General features: G+C 44.8%; 1 protein-coding gene across 1 annotated transcript in view; it reads right to left on the reverse strand.

Moving 5' to 3' along the window:
• Positions 1-3,829: 3,829 nt before the first annotated feature.
• The window catches only part of LOC124046193 (phosphatidylinositol 3,4,5-trisphosphate-dependent Rac exchanger 1 protein-like), a 147,673-nt gene continuing 131,883 nt past the window's right edge, over positions 3,830-19,619 (reverse strand). The window contains exons 27-40 of the mRNA XM_046366302.1: positions 16,692-16,780; positions 16,390-16,463; positions 15,788-15,878; positions 15,496-15,621; positions 15,301-15,342; positions 14,597-14,814; positions 13,945-14,047; positions 12,887-13,030; positions 8,087-8,201; positions 7,119-7,185; positions 6,795-6,970; positions 6,458-6,560; positions 5,872-5,939; positions 3,830-5,015 (exon numbers count right to left, since the gene is read on the reverse strand). Of these exons, the coding sequence (XP_046222258.1) occupies positions 4,973-5,015; positions 5,872-5,939; positions 6,458-6,560; positions 6,795-6,970; positions 7,119-7,185; positions 8,087-8,201; positions 12,887-13,030; positions 13,945-14,047; positions 14,597-14,814; positions 15,301-15,342; positions 15,496-15,621; positions 15,788-15,878; positions 16,390-16,463; positions 16,692-16,780 (1,459 nt within the window). The 3' untranslated portion in view covers positions 3,830-4,972. The remainder of the gene's footprint in view (positions 5,016-5,871; positions 5,940-6,457; positions 6,561-6,794; positions 6,971-7,118; positions 7,186-8,086; positions 8,202-12,886; positions 13,031-13,944; positions 14,048-14,596; positions 14,815-15,300; positions 15,343-15,495; positions 15,622-15,787; positions 15,879-16,389; positions 16,464-16,691; positions 16,781-19,619) is intronic.

Genomic DNA, 19,619 nt, shown 5'->3' on the forward strand with positions numbered 1-19,619 from the left:
GCCACTTAAGGACATTCAAGGACATTCTGAAGCCGCTCGTGTCTTGTATTGGCTGTGTGCTTAGTGTCGTTGTCCTGTTGGAAGGTGAAACTTCGACCCAGTCCGAGGTCCTGAGCACTCTGGAGCAGGTTTTCATCAAGGAGCTCTCTGTACTTTGCTCTTTCATCTTTCCCTTGATCCTGACCAGTCTCTGAAGAACATCCCCACAGCATCATGCTGCCACCACCATGCTTCACTGTAGAGATAGTGCCAGGTTTCCTCCAGACGTAAAGCTTGGCAATTAAGGACAAAGAGTTCAATCTTCGTTTTTCAGAACAGAGAATCTTGTTTCTCATGATCGGAGAGTCCTTCAGGTGCCTTTTGGCAATCTCCAAGCAGGCTGTCATGTGCCTTTTACCTCATGAGGAGTGGCCACCCTGCCATAAAGGCCTGATTGGTGGAGTCCTGCAGAGATGGTTGTCCTACTGGAAGGTTCTCCCATCTCCACAGAGGAACTCTGGAGCTCTGTCAGAGAGATACTTGGTCACCTTCCTGACCAAGGCCCTTCTCCCCCTTTTGCTCAGTTTGGCCGGGGGCGGCCAGCTCTAGGAAGAGTCGTGGTGGTTCAAACTTTTTCCTTTTAAGAATGATGGAGGCCACTGTGTTCTTGGGGAACTTCACTGCTGCAGACACTTTTTTATTACCCTTCCCAAATAAATCTAATTGGTCACACACATTTTTAGCAGATAATGTGAGTGTAGCGAAATGTTTGTGCTTCTATCTAACAAATTCACAATGACTACCTTATATACACAATGTAAGGGGATGGAATAAGAATATGTACATATAAATATATAGATGCACGATGCCCGTGCGGCATAGGCTAAATATAAAATATTTATACATATGAGATGAGTAACATAGGATATGTAAACATTATTAAAGTGCCATTATTTAAAGTGATACCATTATTAAATCCATTTGTTAAAGTGGCCAGTGATTTGAGTCTGTATGTTGGCAGCAGCCTCTCTATGTTAGTGATGGCTGTTTAACAGTCTGATGGCCTTGAGATAGAAGCTGTTTTTCAATCTCTCGGTCCCAGCTTTGATGCACCTGTACTGACCTCACCTTCTGGATGATAGCGGGGTGAACAGGCAGTGGCTCGGGTGGTTGTTGTCCTTGATGATCTTTTTGTCCTTCCTGTGAGATCGGGTGCTATAGGTGTCCTGGAGAGCAGGTAGTTTCCCCCCGGTGATGTGTTGTGCAGACCACACCAACCTCTGAAGAGCCTTGCGGTTGAGGGCAGTGCAGTTGCTGTACCAGCCTGTGATACAGCCCAACAAGATGCTCTCGATTGTGAATCTGTAGAAGTTTGTGAGGGTTTTAGGTGACAAGCCACATTTCTTCAGCCTCCTGAGTTTGAAGAGGCACTGTTGCACCTTTTTCACCACACTGTCTGTGTGGGTGGACCACTACTGTCCCGTCGATGTGGATAGGTGGATGTCCCCTCTGCTGTTTCCTGAAGTCAACGATCATCTCCTTTTGTTTTGTTGACGTTGAGTGAGGTTATTTTCTGGACACCACACTCCGAGGGCCCTCACCTCCTCCCTGTAGGCTGTCTCATCATTGATGGTAATCAAGCCTACCACTGTAGTGTCGTCTGTAAACTTGATGATCGAGTTGAAGGTGTGCATGGCCACGCAGTCATGGGTAAACAGGGAGTACAGGAGAGGGCTGAGAACACACCCTTGTGGGACCCCAGTGAGGATCAGCGGGGTGGAGATGTTGTTTCCTACCTTCACTACCTGAGGGCGGCCCGTCAGAAAGTCCAGGACCCAGTCGCAAAGGGCGGGGTCGAGACCCAGGGTCTCAAACTTAATGATAAGTTTGGAGGGTACTATGGTGTTCAATGCTGAGCTGGTGTTGAATGCTGAGCTGCAGTCAATGAACAGCATTCTTACAGATATTCCTCTTGTCCAGATGGGATAGGGCTGTGTGCAGTGTGATGGCGATTGCATTGTCTGTGGACCTATTGGGGCAGTAAGCAAATTGGAGTGGGTCTAGGGTATCATGTATGGTGGAGGTGTTATGATCCTTGACTAGTCTCTCAAAGAACTTTGTGATGACATAAGTGAGTGCTATGAGGCAATTAGTCATTTAGTTCAGTTACCTTAGCTTTCTTGGGAACAGGAACAATGCTGGCCATCTTGAAGCATGTGGGGACAGCAGACTGGGATAGGGATTGATTGAATATGTCCGTAAACACACCAGCCAGCTGGTCTGCGCATGCTCTGAGGACGTGGCTAGGGATGCCGTCTGTGCAAGGATGCCGTCTGGGCTGGCAGCCTTGCGAGGGTTAAAATGTTTAAATGTTTTACTTACATCGGCCACATTGAAGGAGAGCTCATGGTCTCTGGGAGCTACATACGTCTCGTGTCTGAGCCGTTTAATTGCGACTACACCTTGTCCCGGCATTTCGTTTGTTTGATTGCCTTGCCAAGGGAATAACTACACTGTTTATATTCAGCCATATTCCCAGACCTCTTTTCATGGTTAAATGTGGTTTGCACTTTCAGTTTTGTACGAATGCTGCCACCCATCCAGTTTCTGGTTAGGGTAGGTTTTAATAGTCACAGTGGGTACAACACCTCCAATGCACTTCTTTATAAACTCACTCACCGAATCAGCCTATACGTTGATGTTATTGTCTGAGGCTACCAGGAACATATCCCATTCCACGTGATCAAAGCAATCTTGAAGCATGGAATCTGATTGGTCAGACCAGCGTTGGATAGACAGACCTAAGCACGGATGCGACCTGCTTTAGTTTCTGCCAATAAGAGGGGGGCAACAAGATGGAGTCATGGTCAGATTTGCCGAAGGGAGGGCGGGGTAGGGCCTTGTACACATCGTGGAAGTTAGAGTAGCAGTGGTCCAATGTTTTGCTCGAGGAGCTGCAACAATCAATGTTCTGGTAGTATTTCGGTAACCTTCTCAAATTAGCTTTGTTAAAATCCCCAGCTACAATAAATGCAGCCGTAGTATATGGTTTCCAGTTTACATAGAGTCCAGTGAAGTTATTTCAGGGCCGTCGAGGTATCTGCTTGGGGGGAGACTATAATCAAAGACGATCATCAAAGAGAATTCCCTTGGAAGATAATGGGGTCGGCTTTTCATTGTAAGGAATTCTAGGTCAGAGTAATACGCTCGAAAACGGTGGATGGTGTGCTCACCTTTTAAGTCTGACCAGGAGCCCGCTCTGTTTGCCTCTCCTGCGGCGATGACGTTGTTTTGGGTCAAGAACCAATGTCTAGGGTGGAGGTCCAAACAAAGGATCTACTTCGGGAAAGTCGTATTCCTGGTCGTAATGTTGGCAAGTTGACGTCGCTCTTATATCTAATAGTTCTTCCCAGCTGTATGTAATAACACTTAAGATTTTCTGGGCTAACAATGTAAGAAATAATACATAAACTAATTACTGCATAGTTTCCTAAGGACAAAGAAGGGGACCATCTGTTGGCACCATCTTGCTCTTTTCTCAGATCTGTGCCGACTCAACCCTGTCTCGGAGATCTATGGACAATTCCTTCGACCTCACGGCTTGGTTTTTGCTCTGACATGCACTGTCAACTGTGCGACCTTCTTATAGGCAGGTGTGTGGCTTTCCAAATGATGTCCAATTAATTGAACTTACCACAGGTGGACTCCAATCAAGTCATAGAAAACATCTCAAGGATGAACAATGGAAACAGGATGCACCTGAGCTCAATTTTGAGTCTCATAGCAAAGGGTCTGAATACTTATGTCAATAATTTTAATTTTTAATACATTTTCAAACATGTCTAAAAAAACATTTGCTTTTTCATTATGGGGTATGTAGTTTGATGAGGCAAAAAATATTTAATCCATTTTAGAATAAGGTCAAGGGGTCTGAATACTTTCAGAATGTACTGTATATGCAGATTACACAGTCCTTTACTACTCAGCAAATACCACAAGGGAGAGTGAGGAGTCAAACGACATCAAGAGGGCAGCAGCTTGGTTTGCTGACAACAAGCTCTCCCTACACCCTCAGAAAACCAAGGCAATGCTGTTTGGCAACCCACAAAGCTGAGATACACAGGCAAAAGTACCACAATAACAGATGGACAAAACACTTATGAACTTGGACCCACACCTACACTGGACTGAACACGCCAGCCTGGTCACAGGGAAACTACTGTCTGGGCTAAAAAGAGCAAGGGACTTTGTCAGAATGATGTCCTTGGAAACAATTTACCACACCATAACAACTCACCTGGACTACTGTGCCACAGTATCGCTTCCCACCCTACATCAGGACAATAAGACAGGTCTTAACCGGCTACAGCGTATCATCAATAGGGCTGCTGGTATCATGACCGGGCATTCACGGAGGGAACACATAAAAACAGAGTTTCTTCTGTAAAAAGCTGCAATCGAACCACTGACAGTCACGATCCATTACAACACCCCTGTGACTGTTTTCAACGACACACAGCACAGACTGCCTGAATACATGTCAGACCTGTTCAGGTGGGAGTCTCCACCCATCCTCCGGGGGCACACCAGAGCAGCAGTCAAAGCCTCTGACCAATGGGACCCACATCTACTGGCACAACCATTAGTGAAAAATATGGCCTTTCAAGGCAGTCTGCAGTCTCCATTGCTCTGGAACAAGCTTGACTGATCCACACGACAGCTAGCTAGCATGCCCGCCTTCAAAAGAGCAGTACACATAGCTGTAATGTGAGCATTGTTTTGTATGTATGCTACCGCGTATGATGTGTGTGCTTCTGTGCATGCTGTGATTTTTGATGTGCTTTTGTATGTATGCCAATGGGTATGCTGTATATGTTTTTATTGATTCTATGGAACCGAGGACTCCCTGGAAAACACTGACAATTGTTACTGAGGACCATCTTGGCTAAATAAATGAGCAGAGTGGAATAAAAACACAGCGATGCTTAGTCTCTTATAGATCTCCGTCTTCGGGTGGCAGACACAACTTGAAGAGCCTGTGGGAAGTAAAAATGGTTGAACATTATTTGAAGATCTGATATTTGTGTAGCCTGGTTCCAGATGTGTTTGTGCCATCTTGCAGAATCCCACAGCACGAAAGGATTTGAAACCAGGCTAGTACTGTGTAACTAAAGCCTTGTTCACACTGCAGGCCTTAATGCTCAAATCAATTTTGTTTTTCAAATCCGTTTTGGAATACTGACTGTCCAAACAGCAAGTTACAAGTGACCAGCAGTCCTGACATGGCTACGCTAGTTGTCATAGTAATGACAGGTGTGTGTGTAATGGTGTAGGTTGATTGGTGCTCGTGCTTGCTATCACTCAGAAGTTATGTAGTAGGCGAAGGTGACAACAATGCCTGCCATGGACGTTTCCCAGTTACTTTCAATGTTCAAAATCATAGTGGAAGAACATCTTTAAAGCCTCAAAGGACAAGATGATCCAACTTTCAAAACAAGTCCTTTTTGCCTATTAACAGCAGTTACTTCGCTAGCTAGGTAACTGTTTAGCTTTCTAAAATGTTCACTAATTTGTTTGTGAACAATTAGCAAACTGGTTAGCTACCATATGTACTTGTCAAACTGTCAACAGAGTAGCAAGCAAGCGAAGATATGCAAAATAACAGTCTAAAAACCACTTGAGGGCAAACAAATCAGATTTGACCATTCACACCACCTACTACGGTGGTTTGAAATGTGGCTTGAAATATCCGATTCCATGTGCTTTTTGACTGTTCAGACTACAGAAAAATGACCAGATTCGAATCAGACATGCAAAGAAATTGGATTTGAGTCACTTCAACCTGGCAATATGAACAAGGCTTGAGATTGAACTCATTCCTATTGTCTATACCTTGGGGCTGCGGGCGGCATCTGGTCCATCACTTTGAGGTTTTTAGCCGAGATCTCAACCCTGGTGCCCTATCAGAGAGAAGAGAGGGTTACACAAGGTTTACATATTTAGACTGACAAGTGCCCACAGGGTTGCAGCTACTGCACCCAAATCTGCTGCTCAGAAAGTGTACTCAAAGTTATATTTCTACCTAATGTCTTGAGGTTGAGAGCGACCCACACCTATCGGGGAAAGACTACATTCACCCATCCCACTACATCGTTGTCCTGATGGTACGGTATAGTATGCAGTGAATGTCTTAGAATTCAGCTCAAAGCCCATGTTCAAAGTACAGTAGATTATTGTTTGTCAGTAAAGTACTTTTTTAGTAATGCTAAATTATACAATAGGTGGAAGTTGCTTCCTTTCATATTCCGTTTTCATTTTTGAGCCACTGGTCATTAAAGATTAGCAAGGGGATAGAGAGAGATGTGGGCTGCATTCATTAGGCACCTTCGCTAAATGTTTTGCTACGGTGTACCCTAATGAATATGACCCAGAACTTAAATCTGTTGCTAGGCATGTAAAAAGGGTGTAGTTAGGGCACCTGTTTGCGCATGATGTCCATGGTCTGCATGATGCAGCGGGGCATGAGGCCGTGGTTCCGCGCCAGGATCATAGCCTGATCAAGGGTCACGCTCAGAGTGCACCTGCTCAACACAAAGGTCAGAATTCAGCAGGTCAAAGGTGTTTTGACTGTGTTAGTGATTACCTAATGGCAAGGAGTTGAAAACACACTGTTTTAAAGGGGTAAGGCATACTGTACGTAGTGCATGTCTAAGTACTACACCTGACATAGCAACACATAGATGTGCATGAGTGTTTGCTCCAGCTGACGCTAACTGGCAGTACTATCACATCACTTTCAAGGTCATACGACGGACCTTTGCATGCCAGTAGCACACATGGTGATATGGCAGGCGCCCAGGCGGTTGCACAGCTCGGAGGACACACACAGGACGCTGACGCCAGAGGGGTGGCCTGCGGCATTGGGATGCACGCTGACATATGACTGCATCAGACGACACAGGTCATCCAGAGTGTTGAGGGGTCTGAGGAGCTGGGTAGGAGAGGGGAAGGGGGGGGACAGAAGACAGGGGATTTAGGGGTAAAGACTATTAAAATAAGTACTCTAACTTTCCTTTCCTGTCAAACGTACTGCCCCTGAGCTTGTTTGTAAACAAAGAGTAGTTTTGATTTCTGTTTACCTGGTCTATCTTCTTAGCTGTGGTGTTGGAGTCGGTGGGAAGATTTGACTTCTCCAGGTAAAAAGCCCTGTAAGAACACAGTAAAGGGTTATAATAATTAATAATAATAATAACAACAGTTGTCTTATTATATTTGCCCTATTTCACACATGTACACGTGTTTGTTAATACATATGTATGAATTAGAAATGTGTGTTTTGCATATCTCACTCTCCCTAAGAAACCCTCGGAGTGTGGTCACGGCCAGGTTCTACCATTTTCGATGGTGACCCAGGAGCAATTTGCTCAAGTCATCATTCAATATGACTGCTATTGAACAATTAATGAATCCATTGATATTCTCAATTTTCTCTATTTCCTGTAAAAACTTCACATCATCCACCTTCTAAAGCTAATACAGTAGTCAAACTAATCAGCAAAAGATACCCCTTCATGCAAGTGGTAAGTACACCACAGTGGGCACCTCAACACAGTGGGCAACTCAACACAGTGGGCAACTCAACACAGTGGGCACCTCAACACAGTGGGCACCTCAACACAGTGGGCACCTCAACACAGTAGGTACCACATCACAGTGGGTACCACAACACAGTGGGTACCACAACACAGTGGGTACCACAACACAGTGGGTACCACAACACAGTGGGTACCACAACACAGTGGGTAATACAACACAGTGGGTACCACAACACAGCGGGTACCACAACACAGTGGGTACCACAACACAGTGGGTACCACAACACAGTGGGTACCTCAACACAGTGGGTACCTCAACACAGTGGGTACCTCAACACAGTGGGTACCACAACACAGTGGGTACCACAACACAGTGGGTACCACAACACAGTGGGTACTACAACACAGTGGGTACTACAACACAGTGGGTACTACAACACAGTGGGTACTACAACACAGTGGGTACTACAACACATACTGTATAACACAATAGAAAGTGCGTGGGTTGCTACCTGAGTTTTCGGTAGTAGGCTTTGACCCTTTCCAGTGCGACGGCGTTGGTGCGTTGCTGGAACTCTTCTATGGACACGTAGTCCTGCTCGGACACTCCCTCTGGCCTCTCCAGGGCTGACCCAGGAACAGATATAACACAGTGAAAATGCAGTACATGCAGGCAAACACAGATACATACACAGAAAAGCACACACACGATAGGAAGATACAAATATACAGTACATACACGCACCTAGACAGACAGACACATTGCTAATATTATTTTATAATGGATAAAATGTACAAGTTTATACTCTGACAGCTGAATAAGACCATTGAACACAAAACTGTATTCAATACGAGTGGCCTGTAGGTGGCGGCGACACCCAATTTAGACCTAGTTGTCCAGGCCTCCGACTGCAGAATAGTATTACATTACAGGCTTGTGCTTTGCAGCCACTGAACAATGTGAGCCTCCCTGTAGGGTTACTGTCCCAATTGCCACATGTGGATAGAAAATGAATGGTTCCCTAGCACAGAGAGTCCAGCATAATTCCAGCCATTTATATGGACCCAACAAAGGTCGAAAGGACACTGCAGTGAAATAATAGCGAAGAGGAAGTAGATAAGTAGGCACAGAATACATTTCCTGGTTTTACGTCATAGTACGTTATTCAAATGGTAGTTATGACACCGTAAATGGCAATTACATAAGAAATACCCCAACATTAATATTTTGTTTGTGACTATAGGAACTTTCACGCTTGGATTGTAACTAGAACATTACATGTAAGCATCTAACCCGCGACCTGCAACACACACGATGCAGCGCTGTCGTTCAGGCAGCAGATGATCCGCTGTCAGCCACTGACTTGTCATTTCCAGTCACCGCTGTCATCAAATGGACTCATGCTACCCACAAGTTCTGACTGAGCTCAATTGTCATTAAACGCATATACAGCGATGAGTTTCTCTCTCTTAAATACAAACTTATAATGAGGAGCGCCCACGATGGTGTTTTGTGTGTGGAAGTGCTTAGTAATGAGACTCGCATAAAGACGAAATTAATAAAACGACAGGTCCTGACCAAACATCCACAGCATGATGGTAAACCCAGGGAGGTCTTTCAGAACAGGGCAGCATGCTTCAGGAAACAGTGCTTCAACAGTGGAAAAGTAAGTCAGCTAGCAAGGCACTGTTGTCATTTTTAACCAGTGATGATCAGCAGTAATAAGGAGTACGAACTAACAAACTCTCATAGTGGTAGATGTGAATTTCTCTTTCAAATAACAGATAATAGCTAACATTTGCCAAAGCAAGCTAGCTAGCTACTGATGGTGCAACCCTAAGTAATAGTATATCTTACTGTAGAAATGACCAGGCCTACTATACATCTTACTGTAGAAATGACCAGGCCTACTGTACAACTTACTGTAGAAATGACCAGGCCTACTGTACATCTTACTGTAGAAATGACCAGGCCTACTGTACATCTTACTGTAGAAATGACCAGGCCTACTGTACATCTTACTGTAGAAATGACCAGGCCTACTATACATCTTACTGTAGAAATGACCAGGCCTACTGTACATCTTACTGTAGAAATGACCAGGCCTACTATACATCTTACTGTATAAATTATTGTTGAAAACTAGGTTGGAACTGCTTCTGTTAAAATACAATAATAATTGTTATTCTGAACTGGAATAAACTGATTGAAGCAAGATGCTTTTTGAGGTAAACCCACTCACAGTTCTGGGTTGCTCATCTACAGCAGGAAGCGGTCTCCTGCCTGACTGAGAAAGCAGTAGATGTTCTGGTCCAGTTTGGCACCACATACCTATGTGAGTCAGGGTTCTCAACTCTGACGTACTTAAAATCAAGTACAGAAACAGTTTCAAGGCTGAGCATGAAGTCAGTGTTGTTACAAACAGAGGCCAGAATAGACATGTTCTCATTAAGACTGTGTTTTCTGGTCTACATCTGTGTGATGTAATCAATCTGTTTATTCCAGTTTAGAATAACAATTATTTATTGTATTTTAATAGCAACAGATCCAACCTAGACAGATATGTAAGAGTGTTTTAATGGGGGAAAATAAACATTCATACAGTTGAAGTCGGAAGTTTACATACACCTTAGCCAAATACATTTGAACTCTAGTTCAAATTTAATCCTAGTAAAACATTCCCTCTCTTAGGTCAGTTAGGATCACCACTTTATTTTAAGAATGTGAAATGTAAGAATAATAGTAGAGATATTTCAGCTTTTATTTCTTTCATCACATTCCCAGTGGGTCAGAAGTTTACATACACTCAATTAGTATTTGGTAGCATTGCCTTTAAATTGTTTAACTTGGGTCAAACGTTTTGGGTAGCCTTCCACAAGCTTCCCACAATAAGTTGGGTGAATTTTGGCCCATTCCTCCTGACAGAGCTGGTGTAACTAAATCAGGTTTGTAGGCCTCCTTGCTTGCACATGCCTTTTCAGTTTTGCCCACAAATGTTCTATAGGATTGAGGTCAGGTCTTTGTGATGGCCACTCCAATACCTTGACTTTGTTTTCCTTAAGCCATTTAGCACAACTTGAAGTATGCTTGGGGTCATTGTGCATTTGGAAGACCCATTTGCGACCAAGCTTTAACTTCCTGACTGATGTCTTGAGATGTTCTATTTTGTGAAGTGCACCAGTCCCTCCTGCAGCAAAGCACCCCCACAACATGATGCTGCCACCCCTGTGCTTCACGTTTGGGATGGTGTTCTTCGGCTTGCAAGCGTCCCCCTTTTTCCTCCAAACATAACGATGGTCATTATGGCCAAACAGTTCTATACTTGTTTCATCAGACCAGAAGACATTTCTCCAAAAAGTACGATCTTTGTACCCATGTGCAGTTGCAAACCGTAGTCTGGCTTTTTATGGCTGTTTTGGAGCAGTGACTTCTTCCTTGCTGAGCGGTCTTTCAGGTCGATATAGGACTCGCTTTACTGTGGATATAGATACTTTTGTATCCGTTTCCTCCAGCATCTTCACAAGGTCCTTTGCTGCTGTTCTGGAATTTTTTTCTTCACTTTTCACACCAACGTACGTTCATCTCTAGGAGACAGAACGCATCTCCTTCCTGAGCGGTATGATGGCTGCGTGGTCCCATGGTGTTTATACTTGCGTACTATTGTTTGTACAGATGAATGCAGTACTTTCAGGTGTTTGGAAATTGCTCCCAAGGATGAACCAGACTTGTGGAGGTCTACAACTTATTTTTTCTGAGGTCTTGGCTGACTTCTTTTTGATTTTTCCATGATATCAAGCAAAAAGGCACTGAGTTTGAAGGTAGGCCTTAAAAAACATCCATAGGTACACCTCCAATTGACTCAAATGATGTCAATTAGCCTATCAGAAGCTTCTAAAGCTATGACATAATTTTCTGGAATTTTCCAAGCTGTTTAAAGGTCCAGTCAACTTAGTGTATGTAAACTTCTGACCCACTGGAATTGTGATACAGTGATTTATAACTAAATAACCTGTCTGTAAACAATTGTTGGAAAAATGACTTGTGTCATGCACAAAGTAGATGTCCTAACCGACTTGGCAAAACTATAGTTTGTTTAACAAGACATTTGTGGAGTGATTGTAAATAATGTTTTAATGACTCCAACAAAAGTGTATGTAAACTTCCGACTTCAACTGTAGATATGGATATTTAATTTCATTGTTATTTGTTTTTGTCTATATTGCATTTGTTTTAGGCATAAGGGCAATGAAATGTAGCGATATTTATGTATAGTTGCATGTTTTCCTAAGCTTGGGTCCCAGGAAAAACATAACTTCTCATTTGGGTCCCAGGCTGAAAAAGTTTAAGAACCCCTGATCTAATCAGTAAGGAGAAAGCGATTTAGAGCTACTGAGTGAAAGACCTCTGTTGAACTTGATTATTATAGACACGTGGCCTGCATCCCAAATGGCACCCTACTCCCTAAATAAAACATTCCTTTTGGCCACTAAATAGGGAGCCATTTGGGTCCCACACATGGTCAGTGTAGACAACCTATTCCCTATATAGTACATTCTTATTTAGTATATATTATAGTATTAGGGAATATTAGGGAATAGGGTGCCTGGCATGACTTATCCAGGCTAATGTTATAGGTAAATGTAAATGTTCTATACATCTAATTGCTACTGTCTCTTTAAAACTGTGTACATATTTAATATTATAGCAAATTGTTAGGCATTATAAACTGTGTGGTTTGAGCCCTGAATGCGGATTGGCTGAAAGCTGTGCTATATCAGACCGCATACCACGGGTATGACAAAACATGTATTTTTACTCTTCTAATTACATTGCTAACCAGTTTATAATAGCAATAAGGCCCCTTGGGGGATTGTGGTATATGGCCAATATACCACGGCTAAGGGCTGTATCCAAGCACTCCGCTTTGCGTCGTGCATCAGAACAGCCCTTAGCCCTGTTATGTTGGCCATATACCACACCCACTCGGGCCTCATTGCTTAATTATACTTCAGCATTGTGAAAGTCTGTATCTATGGACCTGCAACATATTTCCTGAAGGTGCCTCTAGTGCATTTCATAAAATTCAATCCAATGCCATTTGACTCGACTCCAATTAAATTCATTAAACTGTGATTCAATGAGGTTTTGATGACCACCGTCTGGGCTCTAATTCAGCCAACTTTGTTTTGATGATAATTCAAATCAACTCAATTGAATTCAGCTAACTTTGATTTGATAATAATTCAAATTGACTCGACTCAACGGAGTTCAGCAAAATTTGAGTCTAGCGGGCTGTTCTCTTCCTACTCACCGCTGGTGAAGAGTACAGTGTGCAGTTTGAGGCTGCCCCCATTCTGCAGGCGTGTGGGGAGCTCACTGAAGTGGCAGCTGTCCAGGTACATGGTGACCCTCAGGGCCTGCCGGGTGCCCTCCACGTGGTAACACACCGGCGTGTCTGGGGGAAAAAACCCACACGCTTCACAGAAATCCGCTGAGCTTTCACATTTGACCCCAAGGCCAAGGGGAGGTTAGTTATGGGGGTACTTTTCCCTTCAATTACCCATTGGCTTACTGATTGTCCTTACATTTACTTTTGAGTCATTTAGCAGACACTCCTACAGAGCAACTTAGAGTTAGAGTAGCCATCTTAAGCTAGGTGAGACAACCACATCACAGTCATAGTAAGTACATGTTCCTCAAATACAGCACTATTGGTTACTTCGTGTAAACCTACTATGTTGCATATGACAATATCAGTATTCAGTGTAGTAAACTCTGCAACAGATAAATATATGACTTAATCATCCCTAGGAACAACAACTCCTGTGAGGTTGGCAGACCTTCTGAAGACCATCCATCTGTAATCCTTTGGGATTGGGTTTTAGACTTTAATGGAATCCTCCGCCTTCTTAATGTTTACAAATGGCTCTACTAAACTGAGAGTTCAGGGGGGTTACTGAACAGGCGTTTATCAAATCAATACTGTCAGATGAGCTTATCGCCTCCACAAACTGTCTGCCTAAGCAACGGCCACTACGATGTGTTGGTGCTAGTAAGCTAGACCGAGGCATACTGCTAAACTGGGCCCATTTTCCAAAGAGTTATTTTGTATTATGTGTGTGTGTGTTATGCTTACTGTTGAGCAGTAACCTAGAATAGTACCTCCCAATTTTATCCGTGGCTTTCTCCCCGTAATTGGGAAATGCATCTTATGTGCTTAACACAGCAATCTCGGCTAACCATATTACAGTTAGTGAAAAGGGACATGTTGGGGATGCACATGTCGTGTGTGTCTTCCTCCACCATGCGTAAACACAAGTCACAACTCTTTAAACTGGCCACCATTGCTATGGGAAAGGGTCTACTTACTTACAACCAGGCATTCATCTTCCAGCTGGCGGAAGAACACGGTGACTTTGTCCAGGTCCAACAGGGCTGCCTGGGTATCCTCCAGCATTGTCCTCTCCTCCTTCTACACAGCAGAGAGAAGACACAAAGCTCAGCTAACAGGCCAGGGACCATATTCAGAAAGCGTCTCAGAGTAGGAGTGCAGAGCTTGAATCAGCTAACTAATCGCCAGCTAACATTACGTGTATGACCTGTATAGTAATATTATTAGTATTTCTCAGAAAGCCATTTGCATTGCTAGTGATAGCTAGCTAGCTAACTTTAGACTAACATTGAACCTAGTTGGTTAGCTTTAGCTACCTGCAGATTCATGCATGGTAGTAACGTTATGAGTTGGATTATGGTTCAATGTTTAGCTAGCTAGCTACATGTCTAAACAAAATACTTACTGGTCAAACTAAATCAAGCTCAAGTTAAGTATTTGACTCCGGTCTGCTGAGTCGAAAGGGAAATAAATCATACAGCATTAATGTTTAACGAGTTCTCTTAATAATCAGAGCCTATTCATTCCGATGCGTGTTCTTTTACAGTATTTTGTTATTTTTAACAGTATTTGGCTATTCTTCAATGTATCCAGATATTCTTCCACCACAGTACCGGCTCTTGCTCTTACCACGTGGGGTGCCAGCGTTGCCTGGAAGTTGAGCAGCACGCCGATGGCGGCCGCCTGCTCCAGCCACTTACGGCTCGTGTCCTTACAGTCTTCCTCGTACTCGCCAGCGTTGTTGAAGTGCGTCCGCAGCGCCGCCAGGAGCTGCTCGGCCAGTGTGCACACAGCGCTCACCGCACTCTGGCAGAAGATCACGTCCCGCTGCAGCTGCAGAGCCGTGTCTGGGGCCGAGAGGAGTGGAAGAGAGGGGTAAATACTTGTCTGTTAATTGTCGGTTTTCACATATACACTCTTCACAGGACATTACAAAAACAGCAACATACAAACCATATGGAAGGCAGGGGACTATGCAAGTCATTAGACAGGCGGAGGGGTGGGGTTGAGAGAGAGAGAGGAATATAATGGAAAGAGGTGGGAGATAGGTTGGAGAAAGAGAGGTAAGGGAGGGGTAATTGCAATAGAAAGAGGATATGACAGTGACGAACAATGAAAGAGAGAGGAGGGAAGGGTGAAAGAGAGAGGAGGGAAGGGTGAAAGAGAGGAGGGAAGGGTGAAAGAGAGTGAAAGAGGGTATACGAGATGGATGGTTGACAGGATTTTGACAACCGTTATTACTCTCAACCCAAAACACTGACATAAATACTGCCTCTGTCTGGTCCCTCAGAGAAGTAAGACAATCAATCATCTAAATATGACACAAGGCTTACCTGTACATTTGAGCAGAGCCAGAAGCACCTGGTTCTTCCCATCTACAGAACAAGGAGGATTTTATTACCGGAGTGATCCACATGTGTTTCTGCGGTGTCTATGTGTGTGTGTCTGTGTTTGTTTGCGTGATGGGTGTGTTACACGTGGGTTTCTGCGGTGTGTGCATTTGTTACACGTGTGCGTGCTTTACTGACCATCCACAAATCGTTGCAGGCTCTCCACCAATGTCTTAATTGAGCTGGGCAGGTTCCAAGGGTCCTCCTGGATGTTCTTGTGGATGATGTGACAGTGCACCATCCAGTCTTCAGTGTGACGGAACTCTGCTCCGGAAACAGGGGGTTTCAATGATTTAGTTAATTACCAATATAAATGTTATGAGAATTCTTTAGTATAACACATCTATACACACACATTCTCAGTGAACCCTGACAAACTCTAAACAAACATACTCAGACATGTCTTACACACACAAAACGTAGCTGCTACCTGGCTTAGTGTGGTCAGGGTGAAAGTGCTTGGTCTCCTCGCAGGCCTTGGTCATGACGGGCCCTTTGAGCAGGCTGTTGATGGAGTCCACCTGCAGATGATAGTCACAACCAGTCAGACCTCAACACAAAGAGACTGGCCATAGTCTCTCAGCAACAGGAAACTAGGGCCCAGGAAATCGACGGGAGCCAAAATGGTGGTGTCCCTCGGGGAGTATGGAAGAGGTCAAAGGGCATGTGATATCGGTAAGAGTAGATGCAAGAAGGAACACATGTCTGTGTGTGTGTGTGTGTGTGTGTGTGTGTGTGGAGAGAAAGGGCGAGAAAGACAGGAAGACAAAGAGGAGATTAGAGAGATAGCACAACAAGGCAATGCACTACAGATGTAGACCAGACTGATTACTATTAACATGATGTTTCTGAGGGCTAATGGAAAAGGTGTGTGTGTGTGTGTACATGTGTATGCATAATATTAGTGCAGAACAGTATCTTCACTACACACGTGAACACAGTTTATTACAAAACAGAGTGAGAAGATTGAGAACAGCATTGCTACTGACTGATTACAGAGGTAAAAGTAGTATTGTGGTAAAGATGGAGCACCTGGTTGAAAAGGTGCTCCAAACAGCCGTGCAGCTTGTCTGAGGGAATGCTCATGTCACAGGGTAGCTCATCACCTGAGAGAGAGAGAGAGAAAGAGAAAGAGAAAGAGAAAGAGAGAGAGAGAGAGAGAGAGAGAGAGAGAGAGAGAGAGAGAGAGAGAGAGAGAGAGAGAGAGAGAGAGAGAGAGAGAGAGAAGGGACATTGTGTACATTTTTCCACATAAGGCAACCAATGTGATATTTTTTATCCTACAGGGGTATGAACATCTTTGTCTAGTCGTTACTTTATGAACTGTTTCTTACCTGAACCCATCTCATCACTCCCCAGGTAAGAGCTGTTGCTTCGTACACTTGTGTATGACAAGACGGAATCCCTGTTACTGTTACATTCACTGAAAACACAGAGAGCAAGAGAGATCAGTCAGAAACGGTTGAAAAACAAACCCAGAGTACATTCTTTCCCTACAGGAAAAAACACAAGGTCAAATGTGGAGTCTGTCTTGAAATTATAGGAAGAGCGACCAGTAGTCAAATGCTTCTTACAAACATCAACTTACTTCATTGGCATGACTAAAATGCATTCCACTATAATGTCGTAAGGTGTGACCAATGTCCCAAAGAAGATTGTTAAAATAATAGATACCAGAAAAGTTGAAGTCAAATGATACTCAAACATGAGAAATATCCGCCATTTTGGAGTCGACAGAAGCTAGAAATAACACCATAAATATTCACTTACAGTGCCTTGCGAAAGTATTCGGACCCCTTGAACTTTGCGACCTTTTGCCACATTTCAGGCTTCAAACATAAAGATATAAAACTGTATTTATTTGTGAAGAATCAACAACAAGTGGGACACAATCATGAAGTGGAACGACATAGTAACCTATCTCCTGATTCTGCCTCCTCAACCCTCCTCTCCTCCCTTTCTGCATCCTTTGACTCTCTATGTCCCCTATCTTCCAGGCCGGCTCGGTCCTCCCCTCCCGCTCCGTGGCTTGACGACTCAATGCGAACTCACAGAACAGGGCTCCGGAAGGCCGAGCGGAAATGGAGGAAAACTCGCCTCCCTGCGGACCTGGCATCCTTTCACTCCCTCCTCTCTACATTTTCCTCCTCTGTCTCTGCTGCTAAAGCCACTTTCTACCACTCTAAATTCCAAGCATCTGCCTCTAACCCTAGGAAGCTCTTTGCCACATTCTCCTCCCTCCTGAATCCTCCTCCCCCTCCCCCCTCCTCCCTCTCTACAGATGACTTCGTCAACCATTTTGAAAAGAAGATCGACGACATCCGATCCTCGTTTGCTAAGTCAAACAACACCGCTGGTTCTGCTCACACTGCCCTACCCTGTGCTCTGACCTCTTTCTCCCCTCTCTCTCCAGATGAAATCTCGCGTCTTGTGACGGCCGGCCGCCCAACAACCTGCCCGCTCGACCCTATCCCCTCCTCTCTTCTCCAGACCATTTCCGGAGACCTTCTCCCTTACCTCACCTCGCTCATCAACTTATCCCTGACCGCTGGCTACGTCCCTTCCGTCTTCAAGAGAGCGAGAGTTGCACCCCTTCTGAAAAAACCTACACTCGATCCCTCCGATGTCAACAACTACAGACCAGTATCCCTTCTTTCTTTTCTCTCCAAAACTCTTGAACGTGCCGTCCTTGGTCAGCTCTCCCGCTATCTCTCTCAGAATGACCTTCTGGATCCAAATCAGTCAGGTTTCAAGACTAGTCATTCAACTGAGACTGCTCTTCTCTGTATCACGGAGGCGCTCCGCACCGCTAAAGCTAACTCTCTCTCCTCTGCTCTCATCCTTCTAGACCTATCGGCTGCCTTCGATACTGTGAACCATCAGATCCTCCTCTCCACCCTCTCCGAGTTGGGCATCTCCGGCGCGGCCCACGCTTGGATTGCGTCCTACCTGACAGGTCGCTCCTACCAGGTGGCGTGGCGAGAATCTGTCTCCTCACCACGCGCTCTCACCACTGGTGTCCCCAGGGCTCTGTTCTAGGCCCTCTCCTATTCTCGCTATACACCAAGTCACTTGGCTCTGTCATAACCTCACATGGTCTCTCCTATCATTGCTATGCAGACGACACACAATTAATCTTCTCCTTTCCCCCTTCTGATGACCAGGTGGCGAATCGCATCTCTGCATGTCTGGCAGACATATCAGTGTGGATGACGGATCACCACCTCAAGCTGAACTTCGGCAAGACGGAGCTGCTCTTCCTCCCGGGGAAGGACTGCCCGTTCCATGATCTCGCCATCACGGTTGACAACTCCATTGTGTCCTCCTCCCAGAGCGCTAAGAACCTTGGCGTGATCCTGGACAACAAACTGTCGTTCTCAACTAACATCAAGGCGGTGGCCCGTTCCTGTAGGTTCATGCTCTACAACATCCGCAGAGTACGACCCTGCCTCACACAGGAAGCGGCGCAGGTCCTAATCCAGGCACTTGTCATCTCCCGTCTGGATTACTGCAACTCGCTGTTGGCTGGGCTCCCTGCCTGTGCCATTAAACCCCTACAACTCATCCAGAACGCCGCAGCCCGTCTAGTGTTCAACCTTCCCAAGTTCTCTCACGTCACCCCGCTCCTCCGCTCTCTCCACTGGCTTCCAGTTGAAGCTCGCATCCGCTACAAGACCATGGTGCTTGCCTACGGAGCTGTGAGGGGAACGGCACCTCAGTACCTCCAGGCTCTGATCAGGCCCTACACCCAAATAAGGGCACTGCGTTCATCCACCTCTGGCCTGCTCGCCTCCCTACCACTGAGGAAGTACAGTTCCCGCTCAGCTCAGTCAAAACTGTTCGCTGCTCTGGCTCCCCAATGGTGGAACAAACTCCCTCACGACGCCAGGACAGCGGAGTCAATCACCACCTTCCGGAGACACCTGAAACCCCACCTCTTTAAGGAATACCTAGGATAGGATAAAGTAATCCTTCTCACCCCCTCCCCCCTTAAAATATTTAGATGCACTATTGTAAAGTGGTTGTTCCACTGGATGTCATAAGGTGAATGCACCAATTTGTAAGTCGCTCTGGATAAGAGCGTCTGCTAAATGACTTAAATGTAAATGATGTAAATGAACGACATTTATTGGATATTTCAAACTTTTTTAACAAATCAAAAACTGAAAAATTGGGCGTGCAAAATTATTCAGCCCCCTTAAGCTAATACTTTGTAGCGCCACCTTTTGCTGCGATTACAGCTGTAAGTCGCTTGGGGTATG

Source organism: Oncorhynchus gorbuscha, linkage group LG10 (genome assembly GCF_021184085.1).
Source record: "Oncorhynchus gorbuscha isolate QuinsamMale2020 ecotype Even-year linkage group LG10, OgorEven_v1.0, whole genome shotgun sequence".
Taxonomy (NCBI): domain Eukaryota; kingdom Metazoa; phylum Chordata; class Actinopteri; order Salmoniformes; family Salmonidae; genus Oncorhynchus; species Oncorhynchus gorbuscha.